General features: G+C 40.1%; 1 protein-coding gene across 1 annotated transcript in view; it reads left to right on the top strand.

The window, feature by feature from the left end:
- SLC30A8 (solute carrier family 30 member 8) overlaps positions 1 to 25,855 on the top strand; it is a 39,923-nt gene that overhangs the window by 478 nt on the left and 13,590 nt on the right. The window contains exons 2-4 of the mRNA XM_055432476.2: positions 9,898 to 10,097; positions 21,019 to 21,165; positions 24,683 to 24,836. Coding sequence (XP_055288451.2) covers positions 9,898 to 10,097; positions 21,019 to 21,165; positions 24,683 to 24,836 — 501 coding nt within the window. The remainder of the gene's footprint in view (positions 1 to 9,897; positions 10,098 to 21,018; positions 21,166 to 24,682; positions 24,837 to 25,855) is intronic.

The following is a 25,855-nucleotide window of genomic DNA, read 5'->3' on the forward strand; positions in this document are numbered from 1 at the left end:
CTGTTTCCTTAATTATATAATATCATTATCAAATATTCACACCTAGAATAAATATAGCTGAGTTTAGTGGTCTACCTAGCTCTAGTTCTTTTTATTATCTTCCACAGTGCCATGTGCAATGTATTCATGCATTCCCCCCTTATTTAGCAATTATTGGTTGAACACATCTGGATATATAATGAAAACAAAAACATTCCTAGTCACAGATCTCTGTCTTCTTGAAAGTTTGAGTCTAATGTAGAATGTGTTTGAGAAATAGGCAATTACAAAATGGCATGTGTTTATTCTAGGAGCGTTCAGTAAGAATATCTCAAGGGAACCTAGGTCTTAGCTGGACTTTGGGAGCCAGAGAAAGCTTTTCAGCAGTGATAGACTGAGAATTGAAAAAGAAAAAGGAGTTAGAGTGAAGTTAGGGAAACCCTACATAGGAGGTAGGGTTACAAATTTTTCCTGATTGGGGTTAATTTCCTGGTAAAGATAGAGGCAAATAAGAATGAGACTTTGGTATGTTTGAGGAATTCGATCCAAGAGAAACGTACTCAGAATACATAGATAAACAAATGAGAACCTGAAAAAAATTTGTGTTAGGAGTGGAATTTAAGAGAATACATACCCATAATAGTATGTTTAATGTTTATTGTGCATTTCATGAAGCCAAATTAATATTCCAAAGAGTAGTGGCATTGTGTTTGATAGCATCAAATATTTGAGCAACTGCAAAGGGACTTTTCCTTAGGATATTTATAACTTTGCTTAAAAAATATACAACAAAGAATCTAGCACATTATCTCATATTGTAAGAAGTATTTTTCTTGGAAAACAATATTAGATGTGATTTATTGAGATCATAAACAATGAAGCCTCGTGTTAGGTCGGCAGAAATTTTAAACAACAAATTGTTAAGACTATGGACACTATTAATAGAGGACCTCTACATGATTGAATTAATAGTATTTCCCTTCTCATTAAAATAGACCATTTAGCTCTCTTTGATGCAAATAAAGCAACTGTTTATGGTTACGCAACTGTTTATGGTTACAGGGTCTCATTCACCTCATATATATGGGTACAGTTTTCAGGATACAGTGATGATAGAAACTGTCAAGCTCATTTTTACTTTCTTTTCAAATAAAAACAATAGAACTTAAAGGACTCCTTGTTTTCACTGCCAAGAAAACTTTTAGCTGAGGTACTATCAGTCCTCTAAGGGAAAGACGCATAGCTCTTTGTTCCTATAGCCTGATACTCCCAAAGGTAGAGCCTGGTGGGGGAACTAAGATTCCACAAGCCACATGGGTGCTGCCAACAACAAAAACCAAAGACACTTGAGCCTATATAACATTATTTATCTTAATTCCTCATTTTGCCACATAGGTAAGGGAATTCCAAAGAGAATAAATACCATTCTGGAAGCTGGATGTCTGTTTGATTATAGCGGAGTTGGGATGTGGACTCACACCTCCTGTTTGTGAATTCTGTTCCCCTCCCCTCCCACTCTCCTGAAGACACACTCAATACAAAGCAATAAAGTACTGACGTACTGATACTTGCTATAACATGAATAAACCTTGAAAACATTATGCTAAATGAGAGAAGCAGGTCACAAAAACTACATAATGTACGGTTCTCTTTATAGAAAATATCCAGATTAGGCGATTTTATAAAGACAGAAAGTAGACTAGTGGTTTCTTGAGGTAGTACTGTGTGTGAGGAGAATGGGGATTTACTGGGTATGGAATTTCTTTTTGGGGTGATGAAAATGTTCTAAATTAGATTGTGGTGATGGTTGTTTGAGTGTGTGTTAGTCGCTCAGTTGAGTCTGACTTTCTGCAACCCCATGGATTGTAGCTTGCCAGTTTTCTCTGTCCACGGGATTCCCCAGACAAGAATACTGGGGTGGGTGCCATTCCCTTCTCCAGGGGAACTTCCCAACCCAGGGATGGGATCAGACCCAGGTCTCCCACACTGTAGGCAGATTTTTTATCGTCTGAACCACCAGGGAAGCTCTATTTGGATATCAGATTAGTTGCTCAGTCATGTCCAACTCTTTGTGACCCCATGGACTGTAGCCCGCCAGGGTTCTCTGTCCACGGGGATTCTCCAGGCAAGAATACTGGAGTGGGTAGCCATTCCCTTCTCCAGGGGATCTTCCCAACCCAGGGATCAAACCCAGGTCTCCCGCATTGCAAGTGGATTCTGTACTGTCTGAAGCACCAGGGAAGCCCAAGAATACTGGAGTGGGTAGCCTATCCTTTCTCCAGGGGATCTTTCCATCCCAGGAATATAGCTGGAGTCTCCTGCAATGCAGTCAGATTCTTTACCAACTGAGCCACCAGGGAAACAGCCTATTTAGATATAAATATATATATATATATAAGGTTTCAGTGAGATGGGTGGAAAATTGCTTTGAGTGACTATATTACTTATTTAAAAATAAACTTTGAAAACCAGTCACTCTCAATAGCTTGAAGTGCTTAATTAAAATACACTTACATCTGTAGTCTTTCAACTTTCCCATATACCACTCTTTTTAACCTTTCCTCTCCCGGTCACTGCCCACGACACCACACAGCCTCTGTTACTGTTGGCTGGTTTGACGCGTCCCCCCTCTGCTAGGACATAAAGCTTCTTAGATCAAGAGCTTTGTTTGCATCAGGGACATGGTATCATTAGCACCTTTGATGGGGCAGTTGTATGGTAGATATGCAATACATTTGTTGAATGGATGAATACATGAAGTGGTGGAAATGCCATGGTGGGACCTAAGCTTTTATTTCCTTTCCCAACAGGACTAGTGATTTGAGGTTCTTGGGAAAAGTAATGTTAAAGTACAAGAACAAAGTGATTTTATGTAGTCAACATATAAATAAGAGGTTAAAAAATTATCTAGTTGGCCAAAAATGTTGAACAATCTTTTCAGCCAGTCCAATATTACCAGTTCCACTTCAAAGGTATAGAAACAACGATATTTAACTTCTAAAAGCAAATGAAAATAAGATACAAAATTAAAACAAAATACAATTCTCCAAGGTCACAAAATAAAGCTCAACTCTTTAATTCCTTTTTAAAGGGATGAACTTAAAGTTTTAGGCTGCTGATGTCAAATTTTCTAATATTTCCTTATTTTTCTTTTCTGTTTCTACCCCACCATACGCACATTTTTTTTTTTCTCTTTGATAGTACAATAAATTTCTTTGCTCCACCCTATTTCTTCTGCTCTTCAAAGCCTCAGCCATATTTGAATGGGTAGGAATTCTGGTGATTTACCTTTTGACAGATTCACATTTCCTTTTGTGATATATTCATGGCAACCCACTCCAGTGTTCTTGCCTGGAGAATCCCAGGGATGGGGGAGCCTGGTGGGCTTCCATTTATGGGGTCACACAGAGTCGGACACGACTGAAGTGACTTAGCAGCAGCAGCAGCATTTGCTTTCTAGAACCTATGTTTTAAAATTCTTAGAATTTGCAACACTTTCAGATTGAGGGCCTGTCATACATCTAGAGACAGTTAGATCACTTTGGTCTTATGAGATGATGAGGAATATATTTTAACTTTGGTTTTTAACTTCTTTTGGAACTGCAGATCCTTTGGGGAGTTCAGTGAAGATGGTGGGCTCCTGCCCTCCCCATAAAACACATACATATACATGTATGAACCCACGGCATCCATTTCAGTGCCACTTTTGGATTTCTGGCTTAGTGCTTCCAGAAACAATCTCAGCTCCTGTCCTTGTCTAGGACAAGGCAGCAGTATTAGAAGTAAAAATTGGCCAGGTTTTGTGTACTTTTCCTCTTGTGGCATTGCACACAGGCTGTGCCTCTGGTAGGAGTCCTGTCATGCTCTGCCTTCAAAAATGCTCCAAGGTAAGTTCACTCACCACCTGGTTTTCTCTGCCTACAAGGTTATGAAAAACAAAAAATAAAGTATAGTAAACCAGTGGTCATAAGAACAATGCCAGAACATTCGGTGACCCTGTTCCTCTCACACTGCCTTCTCAGCACAAAGAAAAAAGAAACCTCCATCATGCTCTCCTATTAGTTCTTGGCTCCTCTGAGTCAATGACCATTGGTGACTAATATTACTATGCTACATGGTTGCTAATTATCAGTGTGTATCACATTACAAAGGTGAAAATCTATAGATATAAGAACTAAATGTGTCTTTTGCCAAATGGTTCTTATTCCAATTAGATTTAGAACTCTTCAAAATCCTGAGTGCTATTAACATCACCAGCAAAAACATTCTGAAGCCAATTTGTCAACATACATTAAATTTCTTAAAAGTGTAGATACTTCTTAACCAAGATATTCCCCTTTCAGGATTACATTTGAGGAAATAATAATATATTGAGTAAAAATTAAATATAAGGAATATAAGGATATGAATCACAACAGAGCTTATATGAGCAAATAATTGGAAGAGTCAATTATTTAATTTTAGGAAATATTGTGATATATCTATACTAAATATAATGTTCTCTATATTGAACTAATGATGTAGAATATTTAATAAATTGAGAAAATGTTAATAATACATTCAGCTAAATATTAGGTCCCAAAGCTGTATCTTTGGTGGAATCCCCAGCCCACCCCCACTGAGTTGCAGTCACGTGATCTGGGTAGAGTTTACCCCACTCTCAGCTGTAGGAGTCAGTGCGGTTGGGTTTAGCCACTTTTCTGGCTATAACAAGGTCTAAGTCAATTAGCCCATCCATATTCCTCTGGCTTTAAAGGCTTGCCAAATCAGCATGCAACTCAGGACTCCTGTTTAGCAGTTGAGAGAATGAACACTCTTTCTCCCTGTATAAGAAAATACAAGTACACAGTCCTGATTACCTTGGGCAACTATTCCACTTTATGATAAAAATTAAGCCTGCAGTAAAAGAGTAGTAGAGAACTGCAGAGCAATGGCTCTGGAGCTTTGATAAATCAGGCCTGATGCCTCTAGATGTTTTCAGCTGCAAAACCAATAATTCCCGTGTATTGATGTACCTAGCATGAGCTTTGTTTTCTGTACTTGCAATGAAAAACATTCTAATTAATATGGACTCTAAGAAAAAAGTGAATCACAACAAACTCTGAAAAATTCTTAAAGAGATGGGAATACCAGACTACTTTATTTGTCTCCTGAGAAACCTCTGTGTGGGTCAAAATGCTTCTAACTATTGCTATAGTTAGAACTAGACATGGAACAACTGACTGGTTCAAAATTGGGAAAGGAGTATGTCAAGGCTGTATATTGTCATCCTGCTTATTTAACTTGTATGCAGAGTACACCATACGAAATGCCAGGCTGGATGAATCACAAGTAGAAATCAATACTTCTGGGAGAAATATCAACAGCCTCAAGATATGCAGATATTACCACTCTAATGGCAGAAAGTGAAGAGGAACTAAAGAGCTTCTTAATGAAGGTGAAAGAAGAGAGTGAAAAAGCTGGCTTGAAACTCAACAGTCAAAAAACTAAGATCATGGCATCCAGTCCCATCACTGCATGGAAAATAGAAGGGAAAAAAGTGGAAACAGTGACAGATTTATTTTCTTGGGCTCCAAAATCACTGTGGATGGTGACTGCAGCCATGAAATTAGAAGGCGCTTGCTCTTTGGAAGAAAAGCTATGAGGAATCTAGACATCATATTAAAAAGTAGAGACATCACTTTGCCAAAAAAGGTCTGTAGAGTCAAAGAAAGTGAAAGTGTGAGTCTTCCAGTCATGTCTGAATCTTTGCAACCCTGTGGACTGTAGCCTGCCAGGCTCCTCTTTCCATGGAGTCATCCAGGCAAGAATACTGGAGTGGGCTGCCATTTCTTTCTCCAGAGGATCTTCCTGAACTAGGGATCGAACCTGGGTCTCCTGCATTGTAGGCAGATTCTTTACTATCTGAGGTACCAGGGAAGCCCTAGTGGGCTTAGACAATGCTATGGTTTTTCCAATAGTCACGTACGGATGTGAGAGTTGGACCATAAAGAAGGCTGAGTGCTGAAGAATTGATGCTTTCAAATTGTGGTGCTGGAGAAGACTCTTGAGAGGTCCCTTGAGAGGCTGCAAGGTCAAACCAGTCAATCTTAAAGGAAATCAACCCTGAATATTCATTGGAAGGACTGATACTGAAGCTGAAGCTCCAATACTTTGGTCACCTGATATGAAGAACTGACTCACTGGGAAAGACCCTGATGCTGGGAAAGATTGAAGGCAAAAGGAGAAGGGTGTGGCAGAGGATGAGATGGTTGGATAGCATCACTGACTCAATGGACATGAATTTGAGCGAACTCCAGGAGATGGTGGAGGACAGAGGAGCCTGGTATGCTACAGTCCATGGGGTCACAAAGTGTTGGACACGACTTTGTGAGTGAACGACAACAACTAAGTAAAAAAAAGTGCATCTGTGTATTACAAAGCTAAACTAAAGCTATCAACAGTATTTGTCTCTTGGAAGTATGTTTATTAGTGATTTTTCCCTCTGTTTTGTACCTTTCTGTAATTCCAGTTTTTCTACAATGAATATGTATGCTATTTTATTCAGAAAAATATATAATGATAATTAGAGTTATAATCATAAATATCATTTAAGCCAAAACCATCAGATCTTTTTCTGGATGGTGATAAGGCCAATGAAGTAACTCTTCAAGTGGAGAAAAATAATTTATTTCTATTTTATGCCTTTCAAAGCCATGAATACAAAGTTCTTCTAAGAATCTTATTAATGTCTTCTAATAAGTTTATTAAAACTATAAGCCTGAGTAGTTCGAGATCACTGTGGTGGTAAACTTTGGTTTTAAGTGTACCAATGTTCAGATAGAGAGGCAAAGTGGGCACAGTGAAAACAAGTTTGAGCTTGGGGTCCTAGCTCTGCCATTTCCCAGCTATCTGACCTCAGGAAATTACTTAAATTCTCTGAATCTTAGTTACTTCAGTAAGAAATGTGTTGTTTGTTGTTTAGTTGTTCAGTTGTGTCTGATATTTTGTGACTGTAACCGACAGGTTCCTCTCTGTGGCACTGGATTAATGTCATCTACAATCTTTGCATCTGTGAAATTCTATATTTCTATAAATGGTTCCATATTTCTATGAATTCTTTATCCTTGAACAGAACAAAAATGCACTGCCTCTTTGGGGAAGTACAAGTAGGTTTAACTCTCACTGGGCTTCCCTAGTGGCTCAGTGGTAAAGAATCTGCTTGTCAAATGCAGATGTGAGTTTGATACCTGGGTTGGGAAGATCCCCTGGAGAAGGAAATGGAAACCCACTCCAGTATTCTTGCCTGGGAAATTCCATGGAAAGAGGAGCCTGGTGGGCTACAGTCCATGGGGTCATAAAGGAGTCTGACATGACTTAGCGGCTAAAGAACAACAACAAAAAACTCTCATTACAACTTTGATAGATCGGTAGAGATTTCTACAAAGCTGTGTTAAGGGTCCATATGGACTCAGCAGGAAAAAGTGCTATAACCTATTAACAATGTGACTATTGGGAAGAAAGACAGTGATGGCACACCACAGTGAGTATTTCCATCACCAGGCTGGCTCATACACACATTGCTCATTAATAACAATAATAATCTCATCACTGCCCCTTTCTAAATTTATAGCAGTGTCCAAAATCTTTTCAGTGAAGTAGCTGGGAAGGAAATGAATAAAAATGTATTTGCTTCCTTTCTCCTTTTTTTTTTGATCTCTTTTAAAAAATGAATTTATCTTTGGCTGCACTGGGTCTTCCTTGCTGCGTGCAAGCTTTCTCTAGTTGCAGCGATTGGGGCTCCTCTTTGTTGCAGGTGCGTAGGTTTTTGTGTTTTTTTCTTCATTGTGGTGGCTTCTATTGTTGCGGCGGGTTCTCTTGTTGCGGAGCATGGGCTTTAGGGTGCTTGGGATCAGCAGGTGTGGCTTGAAAGCTTAGATGCCCCATTGCATGTGGAATCTTCCTGGACCAGGGATGAAATCTGTGTGCCCTGCGTTGTTAGGCAGATTCTCAACCACTGGACCACCAGGGAAGTCCCTCCTTTGCTATCTCTTCATTAGAGCTGTGGGTGTGTGTGCGTCCTTAGTCATTTCAGTCGTGACTGACTGTTTGTGACCCTATGGACTGTAGCCCACCAGGCTCCTCTGTCCATAGGATTCTCCAGGCAACAATACTGGAGTGGGTTGCCTTGCCCTCCTCCAGGGAATCTTCCTGAGCTGGGGATTGAACTTGCGTCTGCCTGCATCTCCTGCATTGCAAGCAGATTCTTTTACCCACTAAGTCACCTGGGAAACCCTAATCAGGGGTTCAGTTCAGTTCAGTTCAGTTCAGTAGCTCAGTCGTGTCCGACTCTCCACGACCCCATGAATCACAGCACGCCAGGCCTCCCTGTCCATCACCAACTCCCGGAGTTCACTCAAACTGACGTCCACAGAGTCAGTGATGCCATCCAGCCATCTCATTCTCTGTCATCCCCTTCTCCTCCCGCCCCCAACCTTTCCCAGCATCAGAGTCTTTTCCAGTGAATCAACTTGTTCTTGCCTGGAGAATCCCAGGGACAGGGGAGCCTGGTGGGCTGCTGTCTATGGGGTCGCACAGAGTCAGACACGACTGAAGCGACTTAGCAGCAGCAGCAACTCGTCGCATGAGGTGGCCAAAGTATTGCAGTTTCAGCTTTAGCATCAGTCCTTCCAATGAACACCCAGGAGTGATCTCCTTTAGAATGGACTGGTTGGATCTCCTTGCAGTCCAAGGGACTCTCAAGAGTCTTCTCCAACACCACAGTTCAAAAGCATCAGTTCTTCGGAGATCAGCTTTCTTCACAGTCCAACTCTCACATCCATACATGACCACGGGAAAAACCATTGCCTGACTAGACGGACCTTTGTTGGCAAAGTGATGTCTCTGCTTTTTAATATACTACCAAGGTTGGTCATAACTTTCCTTCCAAGGAGTAAGTGTCTTTTAATTTCCTGGCTGCAATCAGCATCTGCAGTGATTTTGGAGCCCAAAAGAAACAAAATCTGACACTGTTTCCACAGGGGTCAGTCAGTCAGTCAGTTCAGTCGCTCAGTCGTGTCCGACTCTCCGCGACCCCATGAATCACAGCACGCCAGGCCTCCCTGTCCATCACCAACTCCCGGAGTACACTCAAACTCATGTCCACAGAGTCGGTGATGCCATCCAGCCATCTCATTCTCCGTCGTCCCCTTCTCCTCCCGCCCCCAACCTTTCCCAGCATCAGAGTCTTTTCCAGTGAGTCAACTCGTCGCATGAGGTGGCCAAAGTATTGCAGTTTCAGCTTTAGCATCAGTCCCTCCAATGAACACCCAGGATTGATCTCCTTTAGAATGGACTGGTTGGATCTCCTTGCAGTATAAGGGACTCTCAGGAGTCTTCTCCAACACCACAGTTCTAAAGCATCGATTCTTCGGCGATCAGCTTTCTTCACAGTCCAACTCTCACATCCATACATGACCACGGGAAAAACCATTGCCTTGACTAGACGGACCTTGGTTGGCAAAGTAATGTCTCTGCTTTTTAATATACTATCAAGGTTGGTCATAACTTTCCTTCCAAGGAGCAAGCGTCTTTTAATTTCATGGCTGCAATCAGCATCTGCAGTGACTGGCTGCAATCAGCATCTGCAGTGATTTTGGAGCCCAAAAGAAACAAAATCTGACACTGTTTCCACAGGGGTAATATAGACTAAATGTGAGTTTGCTTACATAAAAACAAAACTTTCTTGAAACAGAATTCAGAAGAAAATCTCTTGCTTGTTCCTTACACTGGATGTTTCACCTAGAAGGAGATGTGAATTCTAAGTTCCGAGCTAGTCAGCAAATGTCCTCATAGCTGTTGTGAGAATGGGTAGGGCTGTCAGTGAGAAGTTTGTTTGCAACCATGTTCACTTCGTGCTTCTGTCAAACTCCTCCACAGCGTGGAACTCCAGCAGAAACCCTTGAATAAAGATCAGTGTCTGGGAGAAAAGCCAGAGGAGCTGGAGTCAGGAGTCATCCATCACTGCCACCATAACTGCAAGGCTACAGAGGACAGGGCACAGGAGCAAATCTGCGCCAAGTGGAAGCTCCGTGCTGCTTCAGGAATATGCTTAGTTTTCATGATTGCAGAGGTCGTGGGTGAGTATTTCTCAAAACGTCTCCAATTAAACAAGCAAACAAACGAGACCCCCGCGTCATTACAGGAGGGTTGTCTAAAGTGCTTCTTTTTAAAAAAAGACTATTTTCTGTACACTTAAAGTAACAATATGCTCATTGTAGATAAGTTGGAAAATAGAAGGAAGCAAAATAATATTCATCAAAATCCCATAATCGAATGATAATCTCCAATAACATTATGGAGTATTTTTGTACAATATATTTTATATTCATAGCTCATAACTTTTTAAAATATAACTGAGAGCATGCTGAATGCTTTTTGCCATGCCATCAAATATTCTTCAAAAAACATTTCTATGCCTGAACAATATTCTATAATACGCTGTTGTGATTTTCACAACCATCTCTCCATTGTTAGAAATTTAGGGAGTTTTTTTCCTGCTTATGGACAATGACGCAGTGAAAAATCTTGAATAAAACTCTGCCTGCTTTTCTGGCTTATCCCTTCAAAGAGATTCCTTAAAGTGGAAACTGTTGGTTGAAGAACATGAATATTTTTATTACTTCTTTGTGCACATGGTCAAACTGCTTTCTAGAAAGCTTGAAACAATTCCTGGGTCTGCCAGCTTTGCAGAATGACTCTCTCCAAATAGTTACTAGAATTTATTTCAATCTTTTAAAAATCTTTGCTACTGTATAGATGAATAAGCTTTATTTTAATATGCATTCCTTTAACTGTTACTGTTAATATTATTTGCATGTTTATTAGTGATCTCTATTTCCCTCTGCTAATGTATTAGTGATCTGTATTTTGTCAGATAATTTGTAATTCTCTATATTGATCTCTGGGAGCTCTTTATATATTAGGATGTTAAACTTCTGTTACATTTGTTATAAGCACTATTCTAATTTGTCATTTACTTTTTAATTTTGGATTAATTTTTGGTTTGACTTAGAGAAGTTTCAAATTTTATATAGGTAATTCTATCAAACATTTCATTTTGAACTGATTTATTTTATTATACTAGTCTTCCACTGTTTTAGTGCTTAGTAAGCCTTTCCTATCTACTGAGAAGATAAATATCACTGTGTTGTTCAATTTTTCACATTTAATTTTAAATCAATATGAAATTATATATGCTCTCAGGATTGAAAATTCTCTAATGAGCTAACAAAGATTTCAGCATCATTTATAGAATAGTTCATTATTTCCTCCATTGATTTTTCTCCATATTGCTTTTTTCTTTTTTTAAAATTTATTGTTAATTGGAGGATAATTGCTGTACAATGTGTTGGTTTCTGCTGTACAACAACTTGAAGCAGCCATACGTAGACATATATCACCTCCTTCTTGAACTTAATAGAGTTAGGTTCTAAGGTGTTTAATTGACCTGTGTTGCTGATCTGTCGGCAGTTAACATATTTAATGCAGATTTACATGTTGTAATGTCTGTTGTTCTTCCCTCATTATCCTTTAACAGAAAAAAAAAATAAAGCTGTTCATTCCTGTTTATTATTCTAATTGAACATGAAAATAATTTTGTTCAGCTTCCTTCAAAATTTAATTATGATTTCATTGTATACGAATTAATTTGGGAACACAAATCTTCTTAAAATACTCAGTTTTTCCTTCTAGGAATATGGTACATTTCTCCATTTACCCCAATACTCTACATCTCTCTTCAAGGTTCTGTGGTTTACGTTTGCTTGTTTAAAGACATAGGCAATCTATTTCTTGCTAGGTTTATAGTAGTTTTGTGTGTTTGGTTTATTCTTTCCAGAGGTGAGTAGGGTCTCCCTTTTCTCATGTCCTACTTTGTAGATCATTACTTATTGTATTTTGGAAAGTTTTCATTTTGTATATTCACTTTAATTCAATAATGTATTTGAACTATTGCCATTCTAAATGTATCTCAGTTAATTTTCCTTGTTCTTGTCATCCCTCCTCCCCATCCCAGGAGATAACCCTCTTTTGTCAAAAAATTTATTTCTCCTTCATTTCAATAGTTATATCTCTTCTGTATGTTTCATATTTTTATCATGTTAAATAATATGGTAAATGAAGTCATATGTTCAACTATTTAACTGTTAAGTGAAATATTTCCTGAGGGGTTAAGTATTTTTATTATGTTAACAAAGTATTCTTCTTGTCCTCCTAATTTTTTAATGGTTAACAAATAATCAAGGATGAGTATTGCCTTTTATCAAAAACCTTTTCTTTTAAGTTCATTCTGTTTTAAAAAGTTTGATCTATTTTCGATGTGCATTGTATTAAGAGATCACCATGCATTTCTGACATTATGATGACAACAGCTAATATTTATTTATGCTTACTATGTGCTGGGAGCTGTGATGAGTGCTTTCAATGAATTACCTTACTTAACCTTGATGACATTCCTGAGAGATAGGTCCTATTATAAATTGCAGTTTATAGACCATAAATCTGAAACACAAAGAGTAAAGTATTGACTTTAGTAACATACCTATCAGTGGCAGGCAGTTTGAATTCCAGAGCCTATGTTCTTAGGCTCCCATATGGTGCCTCTGAACTTGACCTTGGTGGACCATCCTCTCAATGCATTGCTCAACCTGAGTCACTGATATTTTTGTTAGGACTTTTATACCTTTTTTTGTCGTTGAAATTTAACTATAGCTTTTTGTTTGGAACTACTTTTCTAGGTTTTAGAATCTGAGTTATGCATATTGAAATGAAAAATTTAGTTTTAATAATTTCCTTTTTATTTAAAAAAGCTAAAAGTTTATATGGCATTGTAATTATTCTTTTTTAAGAACTCCCTAATAAATTTTCTGACTTAAGAGACATTCTTGGATATAATCTTTTGATATATTTTAGCTTCTTTCTCATTCACGGACATATTAAAAATTTCTACTTCTTGAATAAATTTTGGTTATTTATAAATCTCTAAATTGATTCATCTCAGAAATTGTAAAATGGAACATGATAGTCTCATATGGGTACTCTCTTTAATACAGTTCCTTTCTCATTTTAATACTGTCTGTATATTTTTACTTCTTTTTCTTAATTTTAACTTGATAGATGTCTATTTATTTTATTGGTAAATATTTTTATTGAATGTATTATTTTAATTTTCCTTCTGTTTTCTTAATTCACAATCCTTGGCTTTAAAAATATTTTTACTTCCTCTGTGTTTCTTTTGTCAGAGCTTTAGTTCTATTGCATATTTTAATATCTTGTTATATTCTTATTTAATATATTTGTATCCTTTTTTATTAATAACAAAGCTATGTATAGTTAAGAACAATCTAAAGGTTTTGGTATGCTATGTAATCTTATTTATTTTTTTTTATCAAAATAATTTAAAATAACATTATAAACCACCTATATAGTTTTTGCCATAAGCTACTAGTACTCTTGGGGCTTCTCTGGTGGCTCAGATGGTAAAGAATCTGCCTGCAATGTGGGAGACCTGGGCTTGATCCCTGGATTTGATCCCTGGGTTGGGAAGATCCCCTGGAGAAGGGAATGGCTACCCACTCCAGAATTCTTGCCTGGAGAATTCCATGGACAGAAGAGCCTGGCAGGCTACAGTCCAGGTAGTCACAAGGAGTTAGACATGACTGAGCAACTGACAATTTCATTTTTCAATACCACTCTTACCACTATTACTTGTTACATTCTCTTACTGATATTTTGGCTTCATTTTCTCTTTATTACCCCAGATGGGTGATAAATTAATAATAATCTAAGACTAAAGGAGAATTTGCTAAACTATTTTTTTTGTACTACAAAAGCAAGCAATGAGAATTAATTTGTTTCTTCAAGATATTGAGTCTTCTGACCTATACACATAGACTTTCATAGCTTTTGAAAACTAGAAAGCTTGAGGAGAGCTTGTTGTTGTGTTCGTGTCTAACTCTTTGCGACTCCATGGACTGCAGCATGCCATCTCCCAAAGTTTGCCAGGGTTTATGTCCATTGCATTGGGGATGCCATCCAGCCATCTCATCCTCTGACGCCCTGTTCTCCTTCTGCCCTCAATCTTTCCCAGCATCAGGGAAGAGAGCCCAGGCTCTTAATCAGATTCAAGATGAATCCAGAGTTGGTAAATAACCTTCTAGTCAAATTTTAAAAAATTAATGCCATATAATTTCTAGAGCCAGGGTAAGTCTTTTGAATGAATGACTTAATAACTTGATAGAGCTGCCAAGAAGTTACTTTTAGCAGCTCCAGTCTGGAAAGCTCCCTCTGGAAATCCATTGATACCTATACTAGAGAGGCATTCTTTTTTACTAGGGAAATTCATGAGATTGTACACAATTTTCAATTGCTTGTATAAGAGATCAACAAAATGGAAAATCTAAAAAACAGAATCCATTTGAAACATGACATGAAAAAGTGATATTCTGGAAATTCATAGCCTTACAGATAAAGTACTGTTACCACCCCACCCCATACCATCTGAGCAACCAGGGAAGCCTGGCATACCACAGTCCATGGGGTTGCAAAGAGTTGGACATGACTTGGCGACTGAACATACACACATACCACCCCCATGTGAACACACCTTACAGGACACATAAACTGGCTTGTTTTCTCCACAGTTTGCTTCTATTGCTTTGCCCTGAAATCATGTGGATGTTGCGAACAGACACATAATCTCCCCGGGTGATGTGTAATTGATATTCTGGAATGAGATGGTCTCTCATTTACAAAACTCAGTTTCCTCTTTGTACCTTTCCATGCCCTGTCACTTTGTTTCTAAAATGACATATTTTTCGAGGGGAAATGAGAAGCTATTCACTTTGAGAAAGCAAATCAATCTCCTCCTTTCCTTCTCATTTCTAATAATTAGTCTGTGAGTTCAAATCTGGCTTTAGAGTCAGAAGAAAGTGATGTTGTCAGTAAAGGAATTCAATGGATACTAACAGAAAATCACTTGGAATTTGAATTGTATTGATATTGAGCTAAAATTTCCTAAAACATTGCTCTCTTTGTGTTAATTCTGTCTTCAAAATTCTCCAGTGGCTCACCTTTGCCATTTCAGTCCTTCACAACCTTTTCCCCATCACGGCAAGCACAGGAAATTTTCCTGAGCACAGAGATAAACTGACAAGTATCCTTGCAGCAGAAAGAGGCTGATGCAGGGGCTTTCTCTGTGTTAAGCTCTACTTGGTGCCCCAAGGGAAAAGAGATCAATACATTGGAAAACGCCAGCATCCTGGACAAAGTGAAAAATTCTACTTTGGCTTTCAGATTATTCTACCATCTGGCTGCCAAACTATCAATGTTCTCCTTTTACTACTACTGTATGTGACATTTCTTCCCTATATGACATTTATTCATTCTGTGCAAAATAATCATTGCACTGTAAGGTCTCTGTAGCCTTTGCTTATGCCCTTTGATTTATATGGAAAAGCCCTCTCATTCTCTCTACTCGTCAAAACCCTGACCATCATTCAAGACTCCAACCCACAGCTCACTGCCTTTCTAAAACCATTTTTGACCAAGTCAGAGAAAGCAAGTAGTGTTATCTGTTGACTATTGGCAATCTGGAAGGTCCTCCTGCAGGATGTGGGTCTGAATAAAGCCTTGAAGGATGAGTAGGAATTGAAAGGTACCAAAGAGGGAGATGAGAAGGGCCTTTCACATTCAGGGGCTTGCATGTGGCCCAGCAGATCATAAATATCAGCTTCACCTGGAAAGATTTTGAGTGGGTAGGTTAGCATCAGGACAAGAAATCTGTATTCTTACAAAGCAAGTCAAGTGATTCTGACGTGTAGCTATATTTGTGTGCCACTGTTTGCAGTGGACTGGCATTACCTGTCCAATAAGGTTTTCTCATACTTATTGTCCTGGTGGCAGTGCTGGTCCTTCTGGCCCCAGCACTTCAAGTTCATAGGCACAGTGGGATGTGAGATGCCAAGCTGGATAAATCAGGGTCTCTGGGTCTTTATACAAGGAGATTTGGGAAAAAGCTCTCTCGTTTTCCTTTAAAATACTATGCTGTAATGATAGAAACTCAGAGACCCACTTTTTTTTTTTCTGAAGGGGAGAAAGTGTGTCTTTAGCAGAAAAATAAAAAGCAATAATTGGAGCCAGAGCAGAGCCCCAATAAGATTTTTTGACCCTTACGATTAGGCTGTACCTGATCCAGTCCCACCCAGATTTACTCTGTTATTTGAGCCAATAAATGATCACTTTGCTGTTTACAGTAGTTTGCACTGGGTGTTTATGACTTAGCAACGGAGAGAACCCAAGGCAGCGGGACGGGGTGCAGCATGGTTAGTGAAGAATGAAACTAGAATGCTGGCTGAGGGCTCCAGAAGGCTGAGCAGCCTGGCTGGGGAATCTGGGTGTATTCCATAGGCCTTGGGGAGTACCTGACACTTAGAACAGGAGAGAGCAAGGTCATAGAGCTGTGTTTAGACAAAGAACTGGCCACAGGGTACAGAGCAGACAGGAAGAAGGAATTAACGAAGGCTACAAGCACCAGTGTGTCCACTGTGAATGGGCCCCTGAGCCTACTGAACTGGAAAACTTTCTGATTGCTCGTGAAAGGTCCTAACTGTAGAAAGGCCATTAAGCAGAGTTACACTGCATATGTAAATATGCATCTGTATTTAAGAAGACAGACATGCAGACACAGAGAACCCACAAAAGTAAAATCGAGTATGGCCATTTTTTAAGAAAATGAGCGTGGCCAGGGAAAGACATCCTGAGGTCCTGTTAAGAGTTAAGCAGGGATGGAGGAAGCACTAGCTTTCTGGACAGGAATACAGAGCTGGCAGCAGGCTGGGGAAGATGGTAAGTATCTCAGAGGGAGAAAAAGTTCTCTCTTAGTAAGAGAAGGAGAAGGCAGTGGCACCCCACTCCAGTACTCTTGCCTGGAAAATCCCATGGACGGAGGAGCCTTGTAGGCTGCAGTCCATGGGGTCGCTAAGAGTCAGACATGACTGAGCGACTTCACCTTCACTTTCATGAATTGGAGAGGGAAATGGCAACCCACTCCAGTGTTCTTGCCTGGAGAATCCCAGGGACGGGGGAGCCTGATGGGCTGCCGTCTATGGGTCGCACAGTCGGACACGACTGAAGCGACTTAGCAGCAGTAAGAGAAAGCCAAAGCTGGGTGATGTGACAACCACAAGCTTGATTACTAAGGGTACTTGTTTTGTACTAGAGCCAGAGTGTCTCAGTGGCTTAGGTTACTTATATTTTTTGAGGTTCCTGGTACTAAAAATTTACGAAAATGTGCCAAAGCAAACTGTGATGTGTTTGAAATACTTTTAAAATAATGACATCATGAATTTCTGACATAACATTATATGCAGTGTAATAATGCTACTCATAAAACAAATAATTTTAAAAATATGACTTAACGACATATACGGGGAGTAGTCTAGCACTAGGACACAAGACTACAATTGTCAGATGAACACCGAGTTCCCTCAGACCTGTCAGCACGTCTCTGTTGTTCATGAAAAACATCCCGAGTGTCTGACACCAGCTCTCCAGATCTGAGGGGAATCTGAGACTCAGGCCCAACAGCTGCCCTGCTTGTCTAAGGTCATCTCCACCCCCAGGCCCCGGGAGAGTCTGTTTCCAGGACTCAGTCCCTAGCACCTCTCCCACACTGTTCTCAGTGCCTTGCTCTCTGCATTGTGTCAATCACTCCAGGACTAGGACTGTTGCTGCCTCGCTGCATGCCTGTATCACAATTCCCTTTGGCTATTCCTGCTGTGTCTTAACCTCCAGCTTCTCCCGGCTCCGAGTCATCCTCCCTATCACTGGCAAAGATCTCCTGATCTTAAATACAGACCTGAGCATGGCATAACCTTGCCTCAAAATCATAAAAAGATCCCTCTCTCCCACAGGATAACATTCAAGTCCTTTTGCATGATGTGTGATACCTTACAAAGAGCCCAAGCCACCCTTCCCATCTCATTGCCCATTATTCCTCCAACACGCCACCCCTCTTGTTGTTTTCAGCTGCTAGGTCCTGAGTCTTTGAGACCACATAGACTGTGGCATGCCAGGCTTCTTTGTCCTCCACTATCTCCTGAAGTTTGCTCAAATTCATGTCCATTGAGTCAGTGATGCTATTCAACCATCTCATCCTCTGCCACCCGCTTCTCCCTTTGCCTTTAATCTTTCCCACCATCAGCGTCTTTTCCAATGAGTCGGCTCTTCACAACAGGTGGCCAAAGTACTGGAGCTTCCGCTTCAGCACCAGTCCTTCCATTGAATATTCAGGGTTGATTTCCTTGAAGATTGACTGGTTTGATCGCCTTGCAGCCTCTCAAGGGACCTCTCAAGAGTCTTCTCCAGTACAACAATTGGAAAGCATCAATTCTTCAGCACTTAGCCTTCTTCATGGTCCAACTCTCACATCTGCACATGACTACTGGAAAAACGATAGCTATGACCATACGGACCTTTGTCGGCAAAGGTTCACCCCTTTTACTTTTCAACGAAGGTACCCTGATCTTTCATTTCTCTCTGTTTTTGTTCCTGCTCTTATCTCTTCCTGAAAAATACTTCCTTTCTAGTTAATTCTTACTCATCCCTCTGTGGAAAGTTCTTCAGGGCTCCCAGTGACAGTGACTTTCTGATCCCTTTGCTCATGTCGCCTGTCTTCTGGATAGTGAGAATCAAACAATGAGATCACAGCAGAGAGGGCCTGTGCTTCATTTCACTTTATTTATCTTTGTACACACTACCCCTGCACACTACCTTCCTATGTACAGGAAGGGCTCCATACATCCAGGTTGGATGATTCAATTAATTGTCAATAATATCCCCAGGCTTTCAGAAGCAAATGCAAGTTCAGCCAAGATGACCTCTTAAAAACAATTTACTCTGTAAGATTCAGCATAAGGGCCCACAGTTTTCTGGATTGTTCTTATAAGAAGCTCAGATGGTTGTAAAATGGTTCTCAGTTCCCATACAAACATGCTTCTTCCAAAGTAAGTCCTTTTTCTTTCCCGGGTGCCTCCCAACTTGGCTGAGTCTGTAGAAGAACTCCTATAAGATGTCATTTCCTTGACTGAAGCTATGATTTTAGCCCAGCATACAGAATCATCACCATCACTCATTGCTAAGATTGTGGCACGCTGCTTATCTGCATGTAGTCATTCCTCTGGGAAGAAATAATGCATTATTAACACAGCTTTATTATCAGGCCCAAGTTTGGCAGACAGAGCAACATTAGAGGATAATTGGAAGGACAGCTGATTTGTTAGCAAAATGTTGCTTTTTGGCTAATGAATCATTCCGATTTTTGCCCTGACAGCTCAGTAACAAGCTTGAAGATGATTTTGCTTCAGACCATTAAACTTTGACAAACCAGTTATTAACTACAGCTAGAGCCAGCAATCTGTGGGGATTACTGCAATTATGAACCTTATATGTAGTATTTTAAAATCATTAGTTGAGACAAGGTGAGTCTGATGATGGAGGGGCTGATGACTGACAGACTCCATCACTTTGCAATACACAAGGTGATAAACAGCTTCTGGGAGGACTAATTCATCAGCAGAAGCGCTTTGCTGGGAAGATGAAACAAGAGCAATAAAAGTTATTGCACTCAAGCAACAAGCCCTGTTTGAGAAAAGACAAGGCTGCTCTTTGACTTCTGTTTTAGAGGTTGGGGGTCTTTTCTTAATAGAGAACTAAATGGAAGTGCAGGGAACAAACCAGATAGACAACAAGGCAGGTCTGCTATGCTCTGGGTTCCCTTCCTATGCTTTACTGGATTGTTGCTGCATTCAAGATGATCATACCAACCGAAGTAAGTCTGAGAAAGTGAAATATCATATGATATTATTTACACATTTAATCTAAACAAATGATGTAAATGAACCTATTTACAAAACAGAAACAGGCTTGCAGACACAGAAAATAAACTTTTGGCTACCAAGGGAGAAGGTGTATGTGTTAGCTGCTCAGTCATGCCTGACTCTTTGAGATACCACGGGCTGTAGCCTGCCAAACTCCTCTGTTCATGGGATTGATCAGGCAAGAATACTGGAGTGGGTTGCCATTTCCTTCTCCAGGGGATCTTCCGGACCCAGGGATTGAACCTGGGTCTCTTGTGTTGCAGGCAGACATTTTACTGTCTGAGCCACCAGGCAAGCCAGGGGAAGGTAGCAGGGAGATAAATTAGGAGTTTGGGATTAACATAAACACACTACTATATATAGGATAGATGATCAATAAGGACCTACTGTATGGCACAGGGAACTCTACTCAGTATTCCATAATAACCTATATGGGAAAAGAATCTGATAAAGAATAGGTTTATGTATATGAACAATGAAGACATTTTGCTCTACACCTGAAACTAACACAACATTGTAAATCAACTATGCTCCAATACAGAATAAACATTTTTAAAAAGGATCTCATTGGAAGGTGCCTGTCCTTTCTGCTTACTCCTCCCCAATATTCATCACAGTGATTTCAAGCCCAGGTGGTTAAGATAAATTAATGGAGGAGAAGGAAGTAGTGAAGACTATGGTAAAATTACACATCAAACAAGAGCACATCAGCGGGCCAGACTGTGTCATCTGGTTTACAGACAAAGTCCAGGTCCTCAGTCTGGAGACCCTTTCAATCCAGCCTGCACCTCTCTGGTCTCATCCTATTATACTTCCCTTTTTGAATCCTGTGCCTCAATCTAACCGGAATGTTCTTCAAATGTGCCCCAGTTTCTAATCTCTGTACCTTAGCTCTCCCAGGAATGGCCTCTCCTGTGCGATTCATTTCTACGTGTTCAAATTCTCCTCACCCTCTCAATCTGTTTCCTTACTTGTCAAAACGATGTAGATTATATCCAAGTTAAGACCCTTTCTCGTCTTCAGTTCTGTGAGTCTGAGCATTTTCACCAAACTGTGGTTAGGACACATACGATCTGGTGGCACCGTGGGGCCCTAACCCCATATCCTATTCTGTATCCCCTAGGTGGGTACATTGCTGGGAGTCTTGCTGTCATTACGGATGCTGCCCATCTCTTAATTGACCTGACCAGTTTCCTGCTCAGTCTCTTCTCCTTGTGGCTGTCCTCAAAACCCCCCTCCAAGCGGCTAACCTTTGGATGGCACCGAGCAGGTATAGTTCATCAACTGAGTATCAACGCAGAGTAATGCTGCAGAGTCAAATCAAGCATAAATATGGAAGGGATGAAGCAAAGCTTTGTTTGAAAATCCCTTAGAGGCACATCTCTGGTGCATAGAGTGAAATAGATGTGTATATGGGAATGTGTGCTCTCAATGCTAATTCCACTAATAGCCAGATGAATGACGGTTACCTCTACTCCAATGGGACAACAGGAACACATGCATCATTTTAGCAGCCACCTCAGCCCAAGAATCTCAGTGTGTGGTAACACCCATGATGTTATTCATTAAAAGACTTGGCATCTAGGAGAGAGGGCGGGGTGAAGCTTCTGACATTTTGCAAAATAAAGCACAGAGAGCCCAGAGAGTTGGAAAGATTGAAGAGCTTCTCACAGAGGAGTTGGGAATAGAATATGGACTTTCAGTTCACATGGCATTTAGCCATTCAGTGAATGGCTCAGCTGGATATCTTGTTCAAACAACCATCAACAACCACGAGAAAAGGAGAAGGAAGAGGAGGAAGCGGGGAGGAAGGTTTACTTTTCCTCTTTTCTTAGAGCTGGGTCTTTGATGGGGTGATGGCTTGCTCTTGTCTAGGAAGGGGACCAGGTATGATGAGGCTTTACAGTCTGGGAAATTTTTACTGTGGCTCATTTTTACAGTCCATCCATCTCTTTAACACACACTGCCTCTCTACTTCTCCTCCTTTGTATTATTTCTTATGTCAGAGGAATAAGAGGAGCTTCTGGCTGAATGTAAAAATCATTTATACTAAGAGTTACAACTCCATATTTTCACACCAGTTGAGAGGATCAACGTGAAAGAGATCTGAGGGCAGAGCTTTGGCCAACATGCTAACACAGACAGCCTTCACTAAAAGGTGCCTCTAGACGCAAACCACAGGTTATAGCCTGATGATCATGAACTGTGGTTTTTAATGCTTAGAGTGATAGAAATTCTAATTTCATGAGATGAGATGGTTGAGTGGCATCACCAATGCAATAGACATGAAGTTGAGCAAACTCCGGGAGATGGTGAGGGACAGAGAAGCCTGGCATGCTGCAGTCCATGGGGTTGCGAAGAGTTGGACATGATTTGGTTTGACTGAACAATAACAATTTCATGCCAAACAATTTATTATCAAAGGTGTTTTGCTCTGTTTCGCCTTTAACATTCAGAGAAAGAGAGGGAGAGAGAGAATTGAGGAAATAAACATCAATAAAAGGACTTGGTGACATTGTGATTTAAAGATGCTAATTTAAAGATCAGTCCCTAATAGGGCTACATTTGGAAAACATGTACCTTTGACTGAGTACCCATCATTGATCCTCATAAATTTTTACACGTATTTTACCCTTTCTGATACCATTGGTCAAAGCTGTTTTGTAAACACAGGGAGGACTCAGAATTTAGACTGCTACTTGAACTTTCTCCTCCTGGCCATGGAGGTCAGTGAGAATTGACTCTCCAGAAGGCCAGGGCTACTCAACAGAACTCTCTGTTTCAAGAGAAATGTTGTACAATAGATAGAACACTGTGGCCATGGAGCAATTTCAATGTGGCTAGTGCTAGTGAAAAACTGGATATTTAATTTTACTTCAGATTTGAACAGCCACATTGGATCAATGGCTACCATATTAGGCAGCACCTCCATAGACATATTGGAGAAGGCAACGGCACCCCACTCCAGTCCTCTTGCCTGGAAAATCCCATGGACGGAGGAGCCTGGTAGGCTGCAGTCCATGGGGTCGCAAAGAGTCAGACACGACTGAGCGACTTCACTTTCACTTTTCACTTTCATGCATTGGAGAAGGAAATGGCCACCCACTCCAGTGTTCTTGCCTGGAGAATCCCAGGGATGGGGGAGCCTGGTGGGCTGCCGTCTATGGGGTCACACAGAGTCAGACACGATTGAAGCGACTTAGCATCAGCAGCAGCAGCCACAGACATATAGGAGAAAATCAACTAGTATATCAAACATATAATTTCATGGATAACTTTGTTTAGGAAGAAGCTAATAAAAAAGTTTTATTATTATTTTATTTTAATAAAAGTTCTATTTATTTTATTATTATTGTTTTTTAATAAAAAAGTGAGTTTAGGTAAAGATAATGTTAATACATGCACCCAATGTTCATAGCAACATTATTTTAATTTCCACGATATGGAAGTAACCAAAGTGTCCATCAACAGATGAGGTGATAAAGATAAGTTGGGCATACACACACACACACAGAGTAGAATACTACTCAGCCATAACAAGAGTGGAAATTTGCCATTTGCATCAACATGGATGGACAGGGAGGACCTTCTACTAAGTGAAATAAATGAGATAGAGAATGAAAAATACTACATGATACCACTTATATGTGGAATCTAAAAAGTAAAACAAAGTAGGGGAGAGGGAAGGGGGAGGAGCGTGACAGGGACAGGAGATTAAGAGATACAAGCTGTTCTACATAAAGTAAATAAGCTACAGGGATACATTATACGGCACAGGGAATCTACCCAACATTTTATAATAACTATAAAAGGAATATAACTTTAAAAAATTTTGAATCACTATCTCATACACCTGAAATTTATATAACTTTGTCCATCAACCATACCTCAATAAAAGAATAGAGTGTTAAGTGGACAATGAGACTGGGGGCATGTGGATATAGCAAAAATCATAAATTGTGTATGTAAATAACTGAAGTCTGGGAAATGATATGTTACATTGCTCTGCTTAAAAGGGGGGAGGGTCGAAATTATGGGATGTGCCTGACCACTGACTCACAGAGTGTATCTAGAGCCTTGTAGGGTTTTAGAACTGATCTAAAAGGTTGAGTGAAAGATCAAGGTGAGGCTTAAGGAGCTTCTAAGTAAGCAAGCATGCTTTGCTCAGTGGGAAGCTTGAGCACTGTCTTATCTTTAAATATTCATGTAAATGTCTCTATTCTGATTCCTTTCTTCCCTATTCTTGCCCATAAAATGCAGTTAGAGTGTTGACATACCTTGGAGTTTGCCTCTGTATTTATAGTATGTTGGGTTGGCAAAGGAAACTCATTCTCATTAAGCCTCTGAAACCTTCCCTTTTTACTATTTTACAGTGCTGGCAAGTTGTAAATGTTTTATGGCAGAATTAAGAGTTTCTAAACACATTTTACCCTTTGTGTCTCATTATTTCATCTCCTAATAACTTTCAATCATTTTAGCACCTGTTTAAATTAAAATCCCTCAGGAAAACAGCAAGGGCAGGCAGCAATTAATATGCTTTAAAATTTTGCTGAAAATTACTTAGTAATATGGAGCATAATGAACTGCTATTTTATGAATGCAACAAGAAAGTGTCTCATCTTAGTACTAAAATTCACCCACACTTCTGCTTTGTAAATGACTAAGTGAAGTACTGTGGGGCCTCTTTTCCTTGGTGGGGAGGTGGAGCATTGTCTCATGAGTCTTGCGGAGATCAAAGTGGCTCACAGATCCTTTGTGCATGGGTGTCTGTGTGCTTGTATCTCTAGAGATCCTCGGTGCCCTGCTGTCCATCCTATGCGTCTGGGTGGTGACGGGCGTGCTGGTGTACCTGGCATGTGAACGCCTGCTGCACCCCGACTACCAGATCCAGGCGACTCTGATGATCATCGTTTCGAGCTGTGCAGTGGCAGCCAACATTATGTAAGTAGCCCCACACGCTGCCCGTGAAGCTTGTCAGGACAGACATTTGTGGGGATTTTGTTGTTGTTATTGCTTGTTTCTAATTCCCCCACTTGGGAGGATGGTAGAGACCTGACAGAGTGTTCAAATGGCTCTACAACCGAAGATCAGGCTGCTTGTGCTAGTTAATGTGCATTTTAATATCCGCTTCTAATAGCTACCATCTTGAATGCTTCCTGTGTGCCAGAGACTGCTAAGATCTTTTGACCTACATTATCAGGCTCAATGTTCACAAGGCAAATATTTTACAGATTAGGAAATTGAAGCTCAGTAAGGTTAAATAAACTGCCAATGAGGTAGTGCAGAGGAGGATTTGAAAATAGATCCACCAAACGCAGAACTGAGCTTCTAGTCATTCTACTCTCTCACACAAACTGACAGTTCCGTGTGGGATGTGACTTACCCCTCTCCTGTTTCTGTCTCATGGGTTCCCAGAGACCTGGGTTGGAAAGGATCATAAATTTTGTTTACTTCAGCCCCTTTCTACTTTTGAATTCCCTTTTGGAATATCGCCATAAGATGGTCATTAGTTTCATATATATTTTAACAGAATAACAGGGAATTTATATCTCTCAAGAGCAACCTATCTCATCTTTGCATCATTATGATTACATGAAAATTCTTCCTTAAACTGTGTTAGCTAAATTCTCTCTTTCGTTTCCACCTGTTGGTCCATTCTCTTATCCAGGCAGTCTTAACACATTCTCATAGGACATCTGATCTTTGCCATATTGGTCTGGTCTTCTTACATGAAGTGCTTGATTACTCATGACAATGGGGAGTTGAGGCCAGGACTTTGACCCTTTTTGGTTGATTTGCTCTTTCCTATTTGATAGTCTGATTTGGGGTAACCTTACTTAAAACTCTGTTATCTATCTACCTACCTACCTACCTACCTACCTACCATCTGCGGGAGACACATTAACGACCCCTCAGGGGTTTCCACATTCTAACCCTTGGAACTCCTGAATATGTCAATT

Source organism: Moschus berezovskii, chromosome 16 (genome assembly GCF_049115385.1).
Source record: "Moschus berezovskii isolate FMDL1 chromosome 16, NW_MosBer_1.0, whole genome shotgun sequence".
Lineage (NCBI taxonomy): Eukaryota > Metazoa > Chordata > Mammalia > Artiodactyla > Moschidae > Moschus > Moschus berezovskii.